At 43.1% G+C, this 21,525-nt stretch overlaps 1 protein-coding gene across 1 annotated transcript in view; it reads right to left on the minus strand.

Moving 5' to 3' along the window:
* LOC141054931 (pecanex-like protein 2) overlaps positions 1-21,525 on the minus strand; it is a 2,173,030-nt gene that overhangs the window by 1,419,949 nt on the left and 731,556 nt on the right. The window contains exon 12 of the mRNA XM_073551818.1: positions 15,161-15,332. Coding sequence (XP_073407919.1) covers positions 15,161-15,332 — 172 coding nt within the window. The remainder of the gene's footprint in view (positions 1-15,160; positions 15,333-21,525) is intronic.

Here is a 21,525-nt window from a genome sequence, read left to right on the forward strand (position 1 = left end):
TTGTGGACAAGTTTTTGATCGTTTATTTGGAAGATTTTTTGACTGGGATTCTCATGTGGAACATGTTCAGACAGTATTCCCGATTTTGAGAGAAAATGCTCTGTATGTTAAGGGATCGAAATGTCTCTTTGGCGTACAAAAAATTTCATTTTTGGGATTCATTTTGTCCCCGTCCGCTATTGAAATGGAACCGGTCAAGGTACAGGCTATTTATGATTGGGTTCAGCCCACTTCCTTGAAGGCTCTCCAGAAATTTTTGGGTTTTGCTAATTTCTACCATAAATTCATAAGTAATTTTTCTGGTATTGTTAAATCACTGACGGATTTGACCAAAAAGGGCGCTGATGTGGTGAATTGGTCTCCACAGGCAGTCTCGGCGTTTCAGGAGCTTAAGTGGAGATTCACTTCTGCTCCTGTTCTACGGCAACCTGATGTTTCTCTCCCATTTCAGGTGGAGATATATGCTTCTGAGATTGGTGCAGGAGCCGTTTTGTCTCAAAGAGATCCAGTAACCTCTAAGATGAATCCTTGTGCCTTCTTTTCTCGAATATTTTCCCCATCTGAACGTAAATATGATGTGGGGAATCGGGAGTTGTTGGCTATGAAGTGGGCGTTTGAAGAGTGGAGACATTGGTTGGAGGGGGCCAGACATCAAGTTGTGGTCCTCACCGACCACAAGAACTTGATCTATCTCGAATCAGCCAAGCGATTGAATCCCAGACAGGCTAGGTGGGCCTTGCTTTTCATGCGTTTTAATTTTGTGGTCTCCTTTCTTCCGGGCACTAAGAATATTAAGGCGGATGCCCTCTCTAGGAGTTTCTTTGCGGATTCTCTTGATGTGACTGAGCTTACTAACATTCTAAATGAGGGTGTGGTTCTTTCCACTATTTCACCTGATTTGAGACTTGCCCTGGAGGAATTTCAGGAGGACAAACCTGAACGATGCCCTATGAGGAAATTGTATGTCCCTGACCAGTGGAGGAGAAGAGTAATGTCTGAAATTCATTGCTCCCCGTTAGCTAGTCATCCTGGTATTTTTGGTACCAGAGATTTGGTGAGTTGGTCTTTTTGGTGGCCTGCTTTATCTCGTGATGTCAGGAATTTTGTGCAGTCCTGTGGGACTTGTTCTCGGTCTAAACCCTGCTCTCGTTCTAGTGGATTGCTAGTGCCACTTCCAGTGCCCAGGAGGCCATGGACCCATATATCAATGGATTTTATTTCTGATCTCCCTGTCTCTCAGAGAATGACTGCTATCTGGATGATCTGTGATAGATTTTCCAAAATGATCCATCTTGTACCACTGCCGAAGTTGCCATCCTCTTTTGAGTTGGTGTCCTTGTTTTTACAGCAGGTGGTTCATTTGCACGGTATTCCGAAGAACATTCTGTCTGACAGAGGAGTCCAGTTTGTTTCCAGATTTTGGAGAGCTTTTTGTTCTAAACTGGGAATTCAGTTGTCCTTCTCCTCTGCGTTCAACCCTCAGACCAATGGGCAGACAGAGAGAAAACCAGACCTTGGAAACCTATTTGAGATGTTTTGAGTCTGCTGATCAAGATGACTGGGTCTCTTTTTTGCCCTTGGCTGAATTTGCTCTAAATAATAGGGTTAGTTCTGCCACTTTGATGTCTCCTTTTTTTCTGCAACTTCGAGTTTCATCCTCGATTTTCTTCAGGGCAGGTGTAGGCTTTGGCTTGTCCTGCTGTTGATTCTGTGGTAGAGAGAATGCAGCAGATCTGGGATCAAGTAGTGGATAGGTCATTGATGGGCAACCCTTTGAGCTTGGTGTGTCAAAATTCGCCAGAAAACCAAGCATAACTTGGGTGGTGTGTCACTTCGAGAAAAAAACCCATAATTTTGCGATATTTATAGTTTAAATAACAAAAATGTATAACTCTAATATATAACTGTATTTAATAAACCAAAAACTAATTATTTAACTTACCTGCTTAGTGACTTTTTTTGTTCATCTGTCAGTCGGTTTCTTTTGTTGCTCTTGATATTATTTAACTTGTGTGGGGTGCCGTGAACTAAGATAAGTGAGGGGGAGGGGGAATTCTTTAACTAACCTGCCTATTAGTGACTTTTTTATTGCTGAATTTCATTGGCTAAACCTTCAATTGAAGGTTGGTGTTTAGTACACTTCAAGCCCAAGCAAGCACTACTAACTTCATCTGTCAATCTGTTGATTTTGTTGGTTTTGATATTATTTAACGCTGAGAATAAGGTCTCACAAAAGTACGTAGAGGGAAAAATTGTGAGTAAAGCCATTGCTATATTTTTCAGGGTGCTAAAAGTGTCTGGTAATCGGTTCTAGGCACTCCAAATTTCTTGTTCGTAGTGGCACTCCTCTTGATTATCCAAGCGACACCTTTCAAGATTCTCAAGCTTTGACCTCAAGTCGACAAACACCTGAGCCCAGATGCTGTCTTGAAATTCTGCAAGTTGCATCTCCAAATCATCAATTTGCATCCATTGGAAACCATTTAATTCCAAACTACTGTAGACTACTACATCAGGATATTTAATTATTTTCATGGTCTGTTCTAGACTTCTAAATTGATTAAATCTATCACTGAACTGGTCAAGTAACGAGTCTAAAACATGCTGGTACTTTATATGCAAGGGTTCAATTTCATTTTGTACACCTGCACTGGCCTTCTCAAAATACTTTGTTACCTGAGGAAAATACTTATAAGTTTTAGTTTCTACATCTCGCTTGAAAATTTTAAGTTTACTTTCAAAAGCTATTATGTATCCAAACATAAGGTCAATACTTTTGCCAAAACCTTGCAACTTTAAGTTCAGTTCATTAATATTAACAGAGAGATCTGTAAAAAACATCAGGGTGCTGACCCACTTATCATCATTGAGCTGAGGAAAGATTCCCAGATCCTTATCCTCAAGAAATACCTTAATTTCTTCAAGGCACTCCACAAAGCGCTCAAGAACTTTGCCTCGGCTCAGCCATCTTACATTATTGTACATCAGCAGTCCACTGTAGGCAGAAGCAACCTCCAGCAAAAGTGCAGAAAATTCTCGCTAGTGAAGGGGGCGAGCAGCTATTAAATTAACTATTTTTGTAACAACTGACATTAAGTCGTTTAAGTCGGTGAATCCTGCCTTGACATATAAAGCCTCCTGATGGATAATACAATGGAAAGGCACAATCGGATGTCCAATAGCATTCGTAAACAATTTGACAAATCCAACTTTTTTCCCCACCATGTTTGGTGCCCCATCTGTCGTCACTGACACAACTTTAGAGATATCAATGCTTAGGTCACGGAGTGTTTGAATAACAACCTGACATATTTCGCTTCCTGATGTACTTGTTGGCACAGATACTAACTTTATCAACTCTTCTCTCATTGTGAGACCATCAGAATATCGATCAATAATGGCCAACTGAGCATGTGATGTGACATCAGTAGTTTCATCAAGATAGATCGAAAAATATTTACATTCACTTATGTCTCTCTTTAATTGATGTTGTACATTTGTGTTCAGTCTCATTATTCGGTCTTTTATGATATTTCTACTGAGTGGTAACTCAGATATTCTCTTAATAATTGTATCTTTCTTATGCATATCGTCAAATAGAATTGGTGCACATCTTAGGAGAGTTTCTTTAATAAACTCTCCCTCACTGAGTGCTTTTCCATGCTGAGCTATGGAGTGAGCAATGCTCAAACTTGCAGACGTTAAATTTGTAGAGCCTTTTATAAATTTATGCATGGAATTAGATTGGCTCTTATAAAGGTGTAGCTGCCTGGAAATGTATTCCTTCCTTTCATCCTCACCTTTTTTCAGGAGCTGGGAATGATTAGTTTCAAAATGACTATTTATATTCCACGTTCTGATTACTACTGTTTCAGAACATAGAACGCAAAATGATCTGCCATTTTTTTCTATAATGCCATACATCTTGGTCCATGTCTCTTGAAAGGGTCGGCTACTGCTACTACCACTTCCTTTACTTAACCTTGTTTTTTTATTTTTTGGGTCCATCAGGGGGGCTGTGACAGAAGATAGAATTATAGATAGCCTGTTAGCCCTGCAGGCAATTAGAGGTTAACTAGCCTAACTGACCACAAGACACATGGCACATGTAACTGTCTTTTAGGAAAGGGCAGGGTTAATAAGCAGAGATAGGGGTTAATAAGGATGCAAAACAGTAATAGTGGTGAAATGCAGCCTGCACTATGCTGATGGTGTTCCTTAAATTAAGATGGCTGCTGCTATTTCTAATGGCGGTAAATGGCACCCATATCACAGGCCCTCGCCTCTCCCAGCCCCCCCTCACTTAGCTCAGTAATGCTTGTTTATTTAACAATCCACGACACCCCAGGGCCCAGTAGATTGGATGATGTTGCTGGTTATAACCGTTATGCAGTTGCTGGTAATCACAAGGGGCCCCCAGAGATGCGATCTGCGGCACTCCGCTTCTCCCTGCTGTGCTCCGCTGGCCGGAAGTGAGGGCTCCTAGCGGCCTAACCGGAAGTAGCAGAACTAGACGCTCTCTCTAGTGTTCTGTTTTTTTGGCCTACAGACCTCTGGCACAAAATTTCTACACACGGCCGCATACAGAGAAGTATGGGGCTGCAGTGAACATTCTACACTGCAGCCCCATACTTCTCTGTATGCGGCCGTGTGCCAGCGAAAATGGCTACACGTGTCAGCACTGACACGCGTGTCATAGGTTCGCCATCAGGGGGATAGGTTGTCTCACTCTCAGGATAAGGCCCAATGGTTTGCCAACCGGCATAGGACTGGTGGAACCCGATTTAAAGTGAGTGACATGGTTTGGTTGTCCTCAAAAAATATTCCTATGAAAGTTGCGTCACCAAAATTTAAGCCAAGGTTCATTGGACCTTATAAGATTTTGGAAATCCTTAATCCCATTTCTTTCCATTTGGCTCTTCCAGGAATGTTCAAGATTCACAACATCTTTTATAAATCTTTGTTGAAAAGGTTTGTGGAGCCAGTAGTTCCCATGGCTGCACCCCCTTATCCTGTTTAGGTTAAGGGTAATCTGGAGTATGAAGTAGAGAAGGTAATGGATTCTCATCTGGCTAGACGGTGACTTCAGTACTTGGTCAAGTGGAAAGGTTATGGTCAGGAGGATAATTCTGGGGTATTTGCTTTGGACATTCATGCCGAGAGATTGGTTCGTGCTTTTCACCGGACCCATCCTGATTGGCTGGTGGCCGTGGGTGAGGGTTCGGTGACCCCTCCTCAAGGGGGGGTACTGTTGTGAACACTTTTGACCTGGCTTCTGAGTTGGGGCTCCCTCTGGTGGTTGCTGTGGGTAATGGAGCTGGTCTAGCTGACACAAGTCAATCACCTGAACAAGATGATTAGAGGTCAGGTGTTACAGACTGGGGAGATTCAAGTGAACAACCTTCACTCAGCTCTTGCCGGTGATTTGGTTGCTTCCTGAGCATATTGTGAAGTCTGCTTGTCTCCTGCTCCGCCCTGCATCTTTCAGATAAGTTATTTGTCTTCTTGAATTTTTTTTGCATTGGATCCATTGTTGCTTGTCCCTGATTACTGCTTTGCTGGTGTATTTGAGCCTGGTCCCCTGCTGGGACCTGTGCTGGACCCTGTTTCATATGCCACAGCATATGTTAGTCTTTTTAGTAACCAGTTCACACCAGAGTTCTGATTTAGTGGGGGAGAAGTCATGTGGCCTCAGTATTTTTGCATATCAGACGTGTTGGATTTTTCTTTTTTTGCAGAAATGCAGACAGTATCCTTTCCTGTCCTGTTCTATCTAGACAGTTTGGGCCCCATCATTTGCTTACACTATTCTCTGTCTGTGTTTTGTGTTTCATCTTCTCTCACCGGCAATATATGTTTGGGGGCTATCTATTCCTTTGGGGTTCTACTCCAGGGAAGTTTAGCTTTCCCATTTCTCTCTTTAGGCTTAGTTAATTCTGTGGCTGTGCCGAGGCGTCTAGGGCATCCTAGGTACGTCCCACGGCTAATTCTAGTTGTGTTGTCAGTTTAGGGGTCTGCAATCCACTAAGCTACCAACCTCTCTGGTTATCTGGTTGCCTTGTCTATTCCCCTGTTATCCTTCTCGGTTACCTAATCATAACACATCTCCTCTGGTGAGCTACTCAGCTTCGTGCCTCTGGGTTCACACCAGGTGGAATCTACAACCTCATCGTTATCCTCTCTGTTTTCTCACTCCTAATCCTGAGAGTCACCCTCCATTTCTTCCTGCCCCGACACCACAGCACAGTCTGTGTGTGCCTCTGGTATCTGAGTCTCATCAGGATCACCTCCACCCTGTGTGTTTAAAATCTAGTGAGGAGGGTCTGGATCTTCCTCGGACCCGACATCATCTGGCCCCGGATCCAACATGAAAAAATTCGGGCCATCGGTGCAGATACTTTCCTCCTCTGGATTCTGCGAATCTTTGGAGCAGACCTCTGATGCCCATGAAATAGAATGTGTGAACAGCTCTGCAGAATGGCTCATTTGTGGTGCCCCACAGTCAGTCGGGCATTTGGAAATTTGTCACAGGGAGAAACATCAGGTGGCAGATCACTACCACTTAAACCAACAGCACTACCTCCTGTCACCACCAGAGGGAGAATGGAAGGGGAACTCTCAACTGGTGGAGCAGAAAATGAGTTCATGATAGTACCCCCCCTTGAGGAGGGGTCACCGAACCCTCATCCATGCCACCAGGCTGATCAGGATGGGCCCAGTGAAAAGCACGAACCAATTTATTGGCATGAATATCAGAGGCAGAGACCCAAGAATTATCCTCCTGGCCATAACCCTTACATTTGACCAAATACTGGAGTCTCCGTCTAACCAAACGAAAATCCAATATTTTCTCTACCTCATATTCCACATTGCCTTTAACCAATACAGGATCAGGAGGTGCCGCCACAGGAACTACTGGCTCAACAAACCTCTTTAACAGTGACTTGTGAAATACGTTATGGATTTTGAACGTAACTGGAAGAGCCAATCGAAAAGAAACAGGGTTAAGAATCTCCAAAATCTTATAAGGTCCAATAAATCTTGGCTTAAATTTTGGAGATGCAACCTTCATAGGAATATTCTTAGATGACAGCCAAACCATATCACCCACTTTAAACCGGGGACCAATGGTCCTACGCCGGTTGGAAAAACGCTGGGCCTTTTCCTGAGAGAGTGACAACTTATCCACCACTTGGTCCCATATCTGCTGCATTCTCACAACCACAGTGACCATACCTGGGCAGGACGAAGATTCCACTTGCCCTGAGGAGAATCGAGGCTGAAACCCAAAATTACAGAAAAAGGGTGACATCAGAGTGGCAGAACTAGCTCTATTGTTCAGCGCAAATTCGGCCAAGGACAAAAATGAGACCCAATCATCTTGATCAGCAGATATAAAACATCTTAAATAAGACTCCAGGGTCTGGTTTGTTCTCTCAGTCTGCCCATTGGTCTGGGGATGAAACGCGGAAGAGAAGGATAACTGAATTCCCAGATTGGAACAAAAGGCTTTCCAGAATCTGGAAACAAACTGGACCCCTCTATCGGACACAATGTTCTCAGGAATCCCGTGTAACTGAACCACCTGTTGTAAAAACAAGGGCACCAACTCAGCAGAAGATGGCAACTTTGGGAGTGGTACAAGATGGACCATCTTCGAAAATCTTTCACATATCACCCAGATAACAATCATTCTCTGAGAGACAGGAAGATCAGAAATAAAATCCATTGAGATATGGGTCCATGGCCTCTTGGGCACCGGCAGGGGCATCAGCAACCCACTAGAACGAGAACAGGGTTTAGACCAAAAACAAGTCCTACAGGACTGTACAAAATTCCTGACATCACGAGATAAGGCAGGCCACCAAAACGACCGACTCACCAAATCTCTGGTACCAAAAATACCTGGATAACCAGCCAATGTGGAGCAATGGACTTCAGACATCACTCTCTTTCTCCACTGGTCAGGAACATACATTCTTCCCATAGGGCAACGCTCAGGTTTATCCTCCTGAAATTCCTCCAGGGCGCGTCTCAAATCGGGCGAAATGGCAGAAAGAACTACCCCCTCACCTAGGATAGTAGTAGGCTTGGTCACATTAAGAGAAGCAGCAAAGAAACTCCTAGAAAGGGCGTCTGCCTTAACATTCTTAGTGCCCGGAAGAAAAGAGACCACAAAATTAAAACACGTGAAAAACAAGTCCCATCTAGCCTGTCTAGGATTCAAGCGTTTGGCCGACTCCAGATAAATCAGATTCTTGTGATCGGTGAGGACCACAAATTGATGTCTAGCTCCCTCCAACCAATGTCTCCACTCCTCAAATGCCCATTTCATGGCCAACAATTCCCGATTCCCCACATCATAGTTGCGTTCAGATGGGGAAAGCTTTCGAGAAAAGAAGTCACAGGGTCTTTTTGGGACAACACAGCTCCTGCACCAATCTCAGAAGCGTCCACCTCCACTTGAAATGGAAGTGAGACATCAGGTTGCCGTAAAACTGGAGCTGAAGTAAATCTCTGCTTAAGCTCCTGAAATGCTGAGACAGCCTCAGGAGACCAATTCAGCACATCAGCTCCCTTCTTGGTCAGATCAGTCAGTGGTTTGACAATACTAGAAAAATTACCTATAAATTTACGATAGAAATTAGAAAAACCCAAAAACTTCTGGAGAGCCTTCAAAGAAGTAGGCTGAACCCAATCATAAATGGTCTGTACCTTGGCCTGGTCCATTTCAATAGTCGATGGAGACAAGATAAATCCCAAAAATGAAATCCTCTGTACACCAAAGAGGCACTTCGATCCCTTAACAAACAGGGAATTCTCCCTCAAAATCCGGAACACAGTCCGGACATGTTCCACATGGGAATCCCAATCACTAGAAAAGATCAAAATATCGTCCAGATAGATGATCAAAAACTTATCCACAAAGTCATGGAAAATATCATTCATAAAGGATTGGAAGACAGAAGGGGCATTAGAGAGCCCAAAAGGCATCACCAGGTACTCAAAATGTCCCTCCGGAGTATTAAACGCCGTCTTCCATTCATCCCCGTGCTTGATGCGAATAAGATTATACGCCCCCCTGAGGTCAAGCTTAGTAAACCAGCAGTCACTCTTGTTAAGGGAGCGATAATCAAAACACGGTCTTAATGGACCATCTTACTTGGCCACAAAAAAAAACAACATCTAACGGTGACGAGGATGGTCTAATATGACCCTTCTCCAATGACTCCTTAATATAGGATCGCATAGCATCATGTTCGGGTACAGAAAAGTTGAAAAGCCAACCCTTGGGAAATTTACACCCAGGCATCAACTCAATTGCACAGTCATAACTCCTATGAGGAGGCAAAGACGCAGACTTACTCTCACTAAAAACATCAGAGAAATCAGCCAGATAATCAGGAATATCATGAGACTGAGGAGAGGTGGAGAAAACAGGAGCATCCCTAAGAACACACTGACAACCCCAACTCACCACAGACACAGATTTCCAATCCAAAACTGGGTTATGAGTTTGCAACCAGGGGAACCCCAGAACAATAGTATCATGCAAATTATGCAGCACCAAAAATTTTCAATTTTCTTGGTGGTCTGGGGCAACTCGCATACACCTGGGTCCAAAACTGAGGTTTATTCTCCGTCAAAGGAGTGGCATCAGTACCCCTCAAAGGAATGGGCATCTGCAGAGGCGTCATGGACAAACCACAACGTTTAGCAAAGTCCAAATCCATCAGATTCAGAGCTGCTCCTGAATCCACAAAAGCCTTAGTGGAAAATGTGGACAAGGAGCAGAACAGAGTAATTGCCAAAGGGAACTTAGGTTGTATACTGCCCACAGCAAATGTGTGTGCAAAATGTTTCTCTCGTTTAGGGCAGACAGAAATAGTATGAGAGGCGTTGCCACCGAAAAAACACAGCTTATTACACCTTCTAAACTCCCAACGTTGCACCCTAGACAAAACCTCATCACATTGGATAGGTTCAGACATTTGTTCAAAAGGTTGCAGCGCCTCCCGTGTAGTTTTACATTCACGTAAACGCCGATCAACTTGAATGGCTAATGACAAAGAGCCATCCAGACCAGAGGGAACAGGAAATCCCACCATAACATCTTTTACAGTCTCTGACAAACCTTTCCGAAAGAGAGCTGCCAATGCACTATCATTCCATGTAGTAAGGACCGCCCACTTTCGGAATTTTTGACAGTACAACTCTGCAGGATCCTGACCATGGTTTAATGCCAACAGGGTTCTCTCAGCTTGATCAACGGCATTAGGATCATCATACAACAACCCCAAGGCCTGAAAAAATGCATCCACATTAGTCAGAATAGGATTTTCAGGTGTCAGAGAAAAAGCCCAATCTTGGGGATTGCCGCGCAGCAAGGAGATGACAATTTTAACCTGCTGCACAGAGCTCCCCGATGAATTAGGCTTCAAAGCAAGAAATAATTTACAATTATTCTTAAAATTCAGAAGTTTAGACCGATCCCCAGAAAACACATCAGGAGTAGGAATCTTGGGTTCGGCAGCATGTGACTGAATAAGGTAGGTGGAAATTCCCTGTGCATCAGCAGCAAGCTGCTCCACACGATCAGACAGTTGCTTAATCTCCATTAGGAAAAAAAATCCTCCTACGGCCCCAGAGAAAAAGAGGAAAAAATACATAATAATAAAAAAAAAATTCTGACACTTTTTTTTTTTCTTTCTCTAACAATTCTTTCCTGCTTTTGAGTACCCTAGAATCTGCAGTAGGGCTGCTGATTCTGTTATGGATGGGAAACCGAGGAGGAAAAAAAAAGGCAACAAGCTAAGTCTCAGAAAACCAGAGAAGTTGGTAACTATGCAGATTGCAGATACCTGATCTTACCCGCACAACTAGCAGCAGTCGTGGAGCGTTCCTACGTTGGTCCTAGATGCCTCGTCACAACCGAACAACTACATAAGCCTAAAGCAGGAAAAGAGGAAAACTAGCTGCCCCAGAGCAGACCCCAAAGGAAAGAAAGACCTCACATGTATTGACGGTGAAACAAGATGAAAATACAAACAAAGACAGAAAAATAGGCTGAGCAAACGATGGGGCCCGGCTAACTAAAAAGGACAGAAAAGGAAAGACACTGTCTGCAATCTGCCAAAAAAAAACTACAAAAATATTGTCCAACACTTCTGATAGCAAATTTAACCTTGAAGTCACTAGACTTCTAAACCTATATCAGCACTCTGAAATATTCTGAAACAGAGCAAAAAAAGAGGCCAATCTAATAAGGGACAAAAAGCATATTGGCAAATACTGATTAATAGGAGTGGAATTTCAGCATAACCCCAGCAGGGGCAGGCTGATTACACAAAAAACTGAATTGACCAACAAGCGCAAGTGTGAACAATAGCAAAAAACAAACTTAACTTGAGAAGACTGGAAGAGAGCTGAAGTCCAGGACCTGAGAAGCAGACTGAATCACCAGCACCCGGATAGGGCGCCGGCTGTCTTATATCCAGTCTGATACTCGAGAGATCCAATCGTTATCTTCCTCATCAGGTGGCAGATCACTACCACTTAAACCAACAGCACTACCTCCTGTCACCACCAGAGAGAGAACGGAAGGGGAACTCTCAACTGGTGGAGCAGAAAATGAGTTCATGACAGTGAACCATGTTATGGCCAAGCCATTTTTAAAATTGGTGGCCTGTAGGTAACTATTTTTTTCCAGCAAACTGGTGTCAATAATTTGTATAAGACACTCTAACAAAATTAGACAGTAGCCCAGAAATGGCAGAATTTTCTGCACACTCAGATGTGATCGCTGTGACGGTCACACCCTGTTTTAAAATAGCTGAATTTTCACGCTGTAATATAGAAGGAATCTGGCTGTATTCTGCACTGCCAACAAGCAACTGAAGCAAAAAGCATGTGCTCTGGATTGTTTTTGAAGAAAATAATCAGGAATAAGGTGCAAAAAAGTTATTCCTGGCAACTGATACCTGGGGCTATGTATATACGGTAAATATCTGTAATAGGCAGCAGCAGAAAGTAATGGAATTGACCCTCTTGCTGTATGCAATGAAGTATGCCACATACAATGCTTGCCTAGCCTACCTACCACTGATATCTATATACATTGTAATTAGTCCTCTAAAAGACTGTTGGCTTAGATGGATTTGTGTATTCAATATGGTACACCCACACTAACACACTGACACTTATACACCACCAAATCTGCCCCAATCTCTGCAGCAACTCTCCCTACACTTCCTAAGTCTGGCGCTGACTGTGATGAGCAGGGCGGCGAAAGGTCTGATATAGACCTGATGATGCTGTGCGGCCAGCCAATCACTGTAATGCCACAACCAACATGGCTGCGGCATTACAGTGTGTGGAAGACCATCCCTGCATGTAGATTGGCGCTAAAGAGCGCCAAACATGCAAGGTGGGGACCCGAACTCCCGCCGAGCAACCCCAGAAATGCTTGGCGCTCACCGAGCATCACGAGCAGCAAGATGCTCAGGCGAGCACCGAACACTTCCGAGCATGCTCGCTCATCACTACTGGCCACCTAATACACTTTTGTTTCTCTTTCTGTGTTGACAGCTAGAAACAATGTACCAATACAAAGGAAAATACATTTATGTATAACAATCTGATTAATAGTGTTTGAATGTAACAAAATTCGCTTAACTGCACTAGTACAGTTGCAGCAGGTTGTCTACTCTGACCTTATAGGAGACAGGCCAGGAGCCTGATGGTGTTATATAGTGAATACTGCAAATAATTGTGGGAGTTTCCATGTGTATAAAAGGTAACAATTAGGAGCAATAAAGGTGAATAGTTGTGAGGTCTTGTCTGTGGCCATGTTAAATGGATCTGCAACAGACTGATGGTAAAAGGCTTTTGTTGAGCAAAATGTGGATTTTTACTTAATGTTATTTTCTTTTGCTGAGAAAAAGGACTGCTTAAAATAAACTCCTTTGTATTATTTTTGCATCTATTAAAGACTCTCATTTTGAAAAAACCCATGCTTCACACTGGTATATGGTCCTTATCCTGGTATATGGCCACCATCCTGGTATATATTTCCATCTTGGTATATGGGCCTCATCCTGGTAAATGTCCCCATCCTGGGCCTCATCCAGGTACACGGCCCCCTCATCCTGGTAAATGTCCCCATCCTGGGCTTGATCCAGGTACACGGCCCCCATCCTAGGCCTCATCCTGGTATATGGCCCCAATCCTCGTATATGTCCCCATCCTGGTACAGTATATGGGCCTTATTATGGTATATGTCCCCATCCTGGTATATGGCTCCCATCCTGGGCCTCATCCATCTACACAGCCCCCATCCTAATATATGGCCCCCATCCTGGGCCTCATCCAGGTACATGCCACAATCTTGGTACATGGCCCTCATCCTGGTATATGACTACGCTGTTGTTCAATACACAGAAAAAAACAAACACTTCTACTCACCTTCCCTCTGCTCCCACGCCACACAGCATCAACTTCTGATGGCCCTCATCCTGGTATATGGCTCCACGTGGTACATTGCCCCATCCTGGTGTATGGCCTCCATCCTGGTATATATCGCCCTCATCCTGGTATATATGGCCACATCCTGGTATAAGGCCCCCATCCTGGGCCTCATCCTGGTATATGGCCCTTATCATGGTATATGGCCACCATCCTGGTATATGTCCCCATCTTGGTATTTGGGCCGCAGTTGATGCACACCTGACTCTCAGTATCTTCTTACCATTGTTAAGACATACTAGGAGTGGTAGGTTCATGCAACACAATGCTATATGAGGCCAATCTGACTTTACATTTGATCACTGTGCTAAGCTTGGTGCTGTATTCATGTACTAATGGTGGTTATGGTGATGTATTACTGTACTAATGATGGTTCTGCTGATGAATTTCTGTACGGTTGGTGGTTTTGGTGCTGTATTCATGTACTGATAATTGTTCTCGTGATGTATTCCTCTACTGATGTAGATTATGATGCTGTATTTCTGTACTGTTGATGGTTCTAGTAATGTACAGTATGTCTGTATTAATGATGGTTCTGGTGATGTATTAGTATACAGTTATTTGTTCTGATTCTGTCCATATGTAGTAATCCATGACTTGTTAGCTAATGCGATATATGGGTATATTAGATATATTAATAAAATCTGCAGAATAACAAGTTAAGGGTTACTACATCTTTACTCAAGTTTGGAGCATTAATTATATAATTAAAATTGACCATGAAGTTTTCTATTTCACTAAATCGGTGTATAAGTGTATGCATTCTAGTTTGTGTGTGGTAATGTACTCACCTACCACTGTTTTCTTTACTAACCAGCACCGCTTCAGTCTTCTTGTAAGGCTAGGTTCAGATTTGCAGATGTTAGAGCTGTGGAGGGCTGCGTAGTTCCTCAGTGAAGCTCCGCCCACTGCCGCACCTCCTCCATTCAGCTCCGGCTATGTCGTTTTGATGCTGCGGCGACCACAAAAAAATGCAACAAGTTGCGTTCAACGCAGGTTGCCGCAGCATCAAAACGATGCATGTGGACGCATCCGCATACATCCGCATGGCTTGCATACCCAATGTTAAAGATAGGTATGCAGGCCGCATGAAGATGTAGGCGGAGCTGAACATAGGAGGTGCAGCAGTGGGCGGAGCTTCACTGAGGAACAATGTAGCCCTCCGCAGCTATGACATCCAAACCTAGCTTAGGTTATAGCACTGCTTTTCACACTAGCTCACACTGTGCTCTGCGTGTCCCAGAAATGACTTTTACAATGTAAATGTCAGAACGAGTATTCAGAGACTCACATTATAAAACAGACTTCTGGCTTACACAGATTGCAGTGTGACCAAGAGATTCTGACTCTGAGCAGTGACATCACTCAGAACAGAAGCGTTATGCATTACGGTTACAGCAAATTGCACATGAGCGGTCACATGACTATTCAAATTGCTTAAGCTATCTATGGGAGGGGTTGCAAAACAGAATTTTTGACCCTGGTGCAAGAAAACAAATTCAATACATAATTGGCAGAGAAAGGGCTAATAAAGATTAGCACATTGCTCAACATTGTATTTAGGAAACAAATGAACAATAAATGTGTGTGAAGGTATGCATTTGATCCTTCGATATATACATCAAAACAGACTTACCAATAAGTAGATCTCTTATTGTTTGATGCAAATCTGGAGAGAATAATTGAAATCCATACATTGTAGGAAACTGCATCTCAGTGAGTTTAGCTCCAGCATCCATCAGTAGAATAAGTCCACAAAAAATACAAAAGTAAACTGGTCTGCTGTATGTTATTATTTGATTATAGCCCTGGTAAAAATAAAAATAAATGAAACAGATTTAAAAAAAAAATAATTGTATCTTCGTATGTCTACTACTGAATGCAAGGATATCATAGCAACATAATCAAAAGAATAGCAATTAACAAAAAAAAATTGACGCAGAACTAAAAGTTAGCAAAACATAAAATTATGTTTGTTATTTCATTAAAAAAAGGGTATTAATAGTGAAAAATGGGAGGCAGCCTGACCAAAGAAATTAAAACATTACAGATATAATAAATTTATCCGTAGGAGGCAACATGAAGCACAGTAGCAGTTATATACACATAAATATATATACATACAGTGGGTACGGAAAGTATTCAGACCCCTTTAAATTTTTCACTCTTTGTTTCATTTGCATTTCGTTGCATTTAGTAAATTCAAAAAAGTTAAAAAAAAACAAAACAATTCTGTGACCATTTTTAACTCGCCCAGCCAGAACCCTGACCTAAACACAATTGAGGATTTCTGGAAAGACCTGAAAATGGCTGGCCAACAACATTCACCATCCAACCTGACAGAAGAGGAGAGGATCTGCAAGGAAGAATGGCAGAGGATCCCCAAATCCAGGTATCAAACTTGTTGCATCATTCCCAAGAAGACTCATGGTTGTTGTACTAGCTCAAAAGGGTGCTTCTACTCAACACTGGGCAAAGGGTCTGAAAATTTATGTCCATGTGATATTTCACTTTTTCTTTTATAAAAAATTTGGAAAAATTTTTACATTTTTTTTTTCATTCAAGAGTTCAGAGTGTACATTAATGAGAAAAAATGAACTTTTTTGAATTTACCAAATGGCTGCAATGAAACAAAGAATGAACAATTTAAAGGGGTCTGAATACTTTCCATACCCACTCTATGAGAGTAATTGAGTGAATAGCCTTTCCAGGACAAATAATCAAAACTTATACATTGATCAAGTATTTGATACACTGCTGATTTTGCAAGCTTTTCCATACATAACCTTGATGTATGATTTTTACATAATTAATTTGCAGTTTATTGCATGAAATAAGTATTTGATACAATAGAAAAATAGAACTTTATATTTGGTACAGAAACCTTTCTTTGCAATTACAGAAGTAAGATTCATGTAATTCTTGATCAAGCTTGCACACACTGCAGCAGGGATTTTGTCCCACTCCTCATACAGATCTTCTCCAGAGTTTTCAGGTTTCGGGGCTCTCGCTGGTAAACATTAAGTTTCAGCTCCCACTAAAGATTTTCTATTGGGTTTAGGTCTGGAGGCTGGCCAGGACACTACAGGGCCTTGAAATTCTTTTTTAGCTGGGATCACACATGCGAGTAACTCGGGCGAGTCTCGCATCTTAATACCCGGCCCTGCTGCAGGCACTCGGGAGCAGAGCGTGTGGCTGCATGTATTTCTATGCCGGGTATTAAGATGCGAGACTCATCAGAGTTTCTCGCATGTGTGATCCCGACCTTTCCAAGCAACGCTTTAGTTGCTCTGACTGTGTGTTTTGGGTAACTGTCATGCTGGAAGACCCAGCCACAACCCATCTTAATGCTCTTACTGAGGGAAGGAGGTTGTTGGCCAAAATCTAGCGATACATGACCCCATCCATCCTCCCTTCCATACAGTGCAGTAATCCTGTCCCCTTTGCAGAAAAGCACCACCAAAGTAAGATGTTTCCCCCACCATGCTTCACAGTTGGGACGGTCTTCTTGAGGTTGTACTCATCCTTCTTCTTCCGCCAAACAAAGAGAGTTAAGTTCATAACAAAAAGTTCTATTTTGGTCTCATCTGACCACATGACCTTCTCCTATGCCTACTATGGATCATTCAGCTGGTCATTGGTGAAATTCAAAGCGGCCTGTCGATGTGCTGGCATGAGCAGGGAGACCTTGCATGCCCTATAGGATTTTAGTTCATGATAGCATAGTGTGTTACTAAGGCTGGAGTCACACACAATGTATAAAAATGCGGTACGCTTTTCACAGACCAGAATCGCACAAATGTTTCAGGATGGTCAGTGATCCTTATGTCATCTGACTGTAATGCCAGGATGTGATTTTCTCGCATCTAAGCATCTGTGTGACATCTGTAGGGCATCGGTATGACAAGATTTTCTCGCCGGCTTGCAAAATGTACATATAATGGATCCCAATGACAGGTTAAAAAACAAGCAAAATAATAGGTTTATACACATAGAATACATATATATACTGTATATATATATATATATATATATATATATATATCTGTGTGTATCAGTGTCCAGCTGCAGCAATGAGACTCATGGGTCTTTCCCACCTGGTAATCAAGTACCTGCACGGACTGGATTAGGAGTAGATCCTTCAATAGGAGAACAAAAAGGAAATCCAGCAAGAACTCAGCAAACCAGGGTTGGAGTAAAATGATGCTTTTCTTTATTTCTTCAACAAGGTATAAAAACGACCCACGAGAATCAGAAACCAGAGTACATGGCAGAAATAAGCGCAAATGGGACTACGCGTTTCGGCGGCCTAATCCGCCTTCTTCACGGTTTGGACCGTGAAGAAGGCGGATTAGGCCGCCGAAACGTGTAGTCCCATTTGCGCTTATTTCTGCCATGTACTCTGGTTTCTGATTCTCGTGGGTCGTTTTTATACCTTGTTGAAGAAATAAAGAAAAGCATCATTTTACTCCAACCCTGGTTTGCTGAGTTCTTGCTGGATTTCCTTTTTGTTCTCATATAAATATATATATATATATATATATATATATATATACACACATATACTAAGAAATAAAAGGACGCCCAATACTCTACCTAGGAAAATAGGCGGTAACCATGAGAAATAAACTGCCATCACATATAAGATTCCACTCCATAGATAATACAAACAAAGGAGAAATAAGGAGTAATGGATTCAGAAGTAAATATAAAAGTACAAAATTTATTAGTTGACGCATGCACAGACAGGTGATAAATCAGACACCAAAATTACAAAAATCATATGACGCACACAGACAGACGCGGACGGGGAAAACAGAATGACAACTTGCGCACCAAAAAAATCACAGCAGCACAAATAATACAATGAGTCTGGGAGATATCATGCAGGATTATCCAAAACTAGTAAATATTGCGGCCAAAATTATGCCCATAACCCAAAAAAGAGGGTTATCCTGCCTCAGTGTAGTGAAGTGCTAGCAGCGATAGCGGTAAGCAGTGCCTGCTGCAGGTAGGCGGGTCCGGACGGCGACCCCCGACGCACGTTTCACGCCCCCTCCATCCTTCGCAGCCATCTCACCTCTTCGTCAGAACTGTTCCTCCACATACAATCCCTTTTCTCCAGACACACATGGCCACATCATGTCCTATCCTGCTCCCACCTTCTAATGCTCTGTCTACTACTCCTCATTGCTGGCGACGTATCCCCAAATCCTGGCCCTCCTCAACACATCCCTACATTCACTTCTATCACCCTGCCACGATCCTCTACAGGTCTTCACAACCATAATAACCTCATACCCATTCATCCAGCCCCCCACTCCCCCAACCCCCTTACCTGGAGCCCTATGGAACGCACGCTCTGTCTGCAACAAGCTGTCATTTATCCATGGCCTCTTTATCACCAACAAATTCTCCTTCCTTGCCGTCACTGAAACCTGGCTCACTCCCTTTGACACAGCCTCTCCAGCTGCACTTTCCTATGGCGGATTCAATCTCTCTCACACCCGTCGCCCCAGCAACAAACGTGGTGGAGGAGTTGGCTTGCTCCTGTCTGATACCTGCTCCTTTACCCCAATTCCTCTGCCACCCTCCGCTACTCTTCCCTCGTTCGAGGTGTACTCCGTCCGCATCTGTGAGGAACATCCCACCGCTGCCACCAATATGTGAGGAATGGCAGACCGCTGCCACCAAATTGTGACGGACAGCGGACCCTGTGCTACCAATATATCACGATCCCACCACCGACACGGGTTTGTCAGCTGACGGAGGGACGTGACGCACTGCTGGCACACGGCTATCACGGGCACAGTGGGGGCTTATATTAGTTATCCCACCACCGGCACCACGTGACAAAAATACAGCAAGCTAATCTGGCTCTAACAATTTACTGCAGGGGGGTATTTTGGATGCCCCACCACTGCTAACAACCTTCCAAGAACTGCGGGGATTTATGTATATCCCACTTTCTCAGTTCCACTTTGGAACTTGCAGCTCTCCGGCGCCCCCCTTACCCTCAGGTCAGTCAGGGAACTGCACCTAGGATAATTAGTTGCCAGACGGGCTGCTTGTTGTGCACGGGCCGCTAGACTACTGCAGTAAGGGAATTATCAATGCTGTGGCCGCAGCCCCTCATTCAGCATGTAAACAGTACATTCCTTTTTGGACAATGATAGAACCACTGTGCGTGCCATGTTCTTCGATTTCTCCAGTGCATTCAACACCTTACAGCCACTATTATTACGTAAAAAGCTGGTTGAAATGGCGGTTGATGAGGGACTAGTGAATTGGATCATTGATTATCTGTCGGACAGGCCACAGTTTGTGAGGTTGGGGGCGGCCGTATCGGATAGTGTGCGGAGTAGTGTTGGAGCCCCTCAGGGAACGGTGCTGTCGCCATTCCTTTTTACGTTATACACAGCTGATTTTCAGTATAAATCAGACCTTTGTCACCTTCAGAAGTACTCTGATGACTCAGTGATAGTCGGAGGTATTGAGAGAGACCGGGGGGAGGAGGAATACAGAAGGGTGGTTTTGGACTTTGTTGACTGGTGCCAGGCTAACCATTTAGAACTCAACGTAAAGAAAACCAGGGAGCTGGTGTTGAGTTATGGAAGGTGCATGAAGGATTGCTTACCTATCACTATTGATGGTCAGGATGTGGAGATGGTGGAGAATTTCAAATATTTGGGGGTTCACCTGGACAGCAAGCTTGATTGGAGGTGCCATATGGAGAAGGTTTGCAAGAAAGGGATGAGTAGACTTTACTTCCTAAGGAAGTTAAGGTCGTTTAATGTGTGTAGCAAAATGCTTGAAATGTTCTACCAATCCATTGTGGCGAGTGCAATCTTTGATGCAATTATATGCTGGGGTAGTAGTGTGCGCACAGCTGACGCGAATAAGCTGAATAAACTTATCAAGAAGGCTAGTGCGGCGGTGGGTCTACAACTCAGGACTTTCGAGGAGGTATTAGAGGATAGAATTACTAAGAAATGCAAGGCTATAATGAGCAACAATACACACCCGCTCTATGAACTGTTTGCGAAGCAAAAGAGCACATTCAGCAAGCGTCTACTCCAACTAATGTGTAAAAAGGAAAGATATAGAAAATCGTTTGTTCCGACAGCTGTGGGGATGTTTAACAAATGTATAAGTGTAAAGCATCCCAAGACTAAATGAAGTTCAAAGTGTATGGGGGGGAATTGGTGAGTTACAAGTACCAGTCTATCCGCATCTGCTGTCCATATAGACTTATTTTGTAAAGTGTGTATTGTTCTTGTAATGTTCTTGATCTTTGTTCTGCTGCTGTAATACTGTAATTTCCTCCGGGATCAATAAAGTTTATCTAATCTAATCTAATCTAATCTAAGACCCGTCTGTACTGCCAGCTAGCCTAGCCAGCCGTGCACACCACGCTACCACCAGCCACGCTTTACTTAATCAAAGAGTTAATTAAGAGGGTCCATGACAAACCCCAAATTAGTAGCGATTATCTAAAAAAGGCACATAGTTCATTTCTTAGAGCATGGAGTCAAACTGATAATTTTACGATTTATTCCCCAAAGTCGGGCAGTGATTGCAAATACAAAAGTTGTAATAAATTGAGACATTACATATGTACAAATACAAATATAAAACAAAGTGGATGAAAGAACAGAAAGTAACACTCACATGTGCGTAGTTGGTATTAGACAGACCATGTGGCTGGGGGGAGGGGCGCTTAACCAAACATCCCCACTCATCGGCACATCTCTCTGGCAGGAGGACTCCAGCTGAACTGACTGGACTTTGGTAGGGAATACCTATAGCCTAGGGTATGTGACCTCACAAAATGGGCAGTCTGGAGAGCTCCAACCTCCCTCTCTCCAAGCTATGATTTGGCTACAAAACTTAGAATAACTATATCTAAATGAGAAAAGCCGTACCAACACACATAGGGCATCATTGTTTGTAATTTACCGAATAGAGTGAAACAACTCCAAGCATGCCATACTTAGGACA

This window comes from Dendrobates tinctorius, unplaced genomic scaffold (assembly GCF_039654945.1).
Source record: "Dendrobates tinctorius isolate UK_male_01 unplaced genomic scaffold, ASM3965494v1 ptg000181l, whole genome shotgun sequence".
Taxonomy (NCBI): domain Eukaryota; kingdom Metazoa; phylum Chordata; class Amphibia; order Anura; family Dendrobatidae; genus Dendrobates; species Dendrobates tinctorius.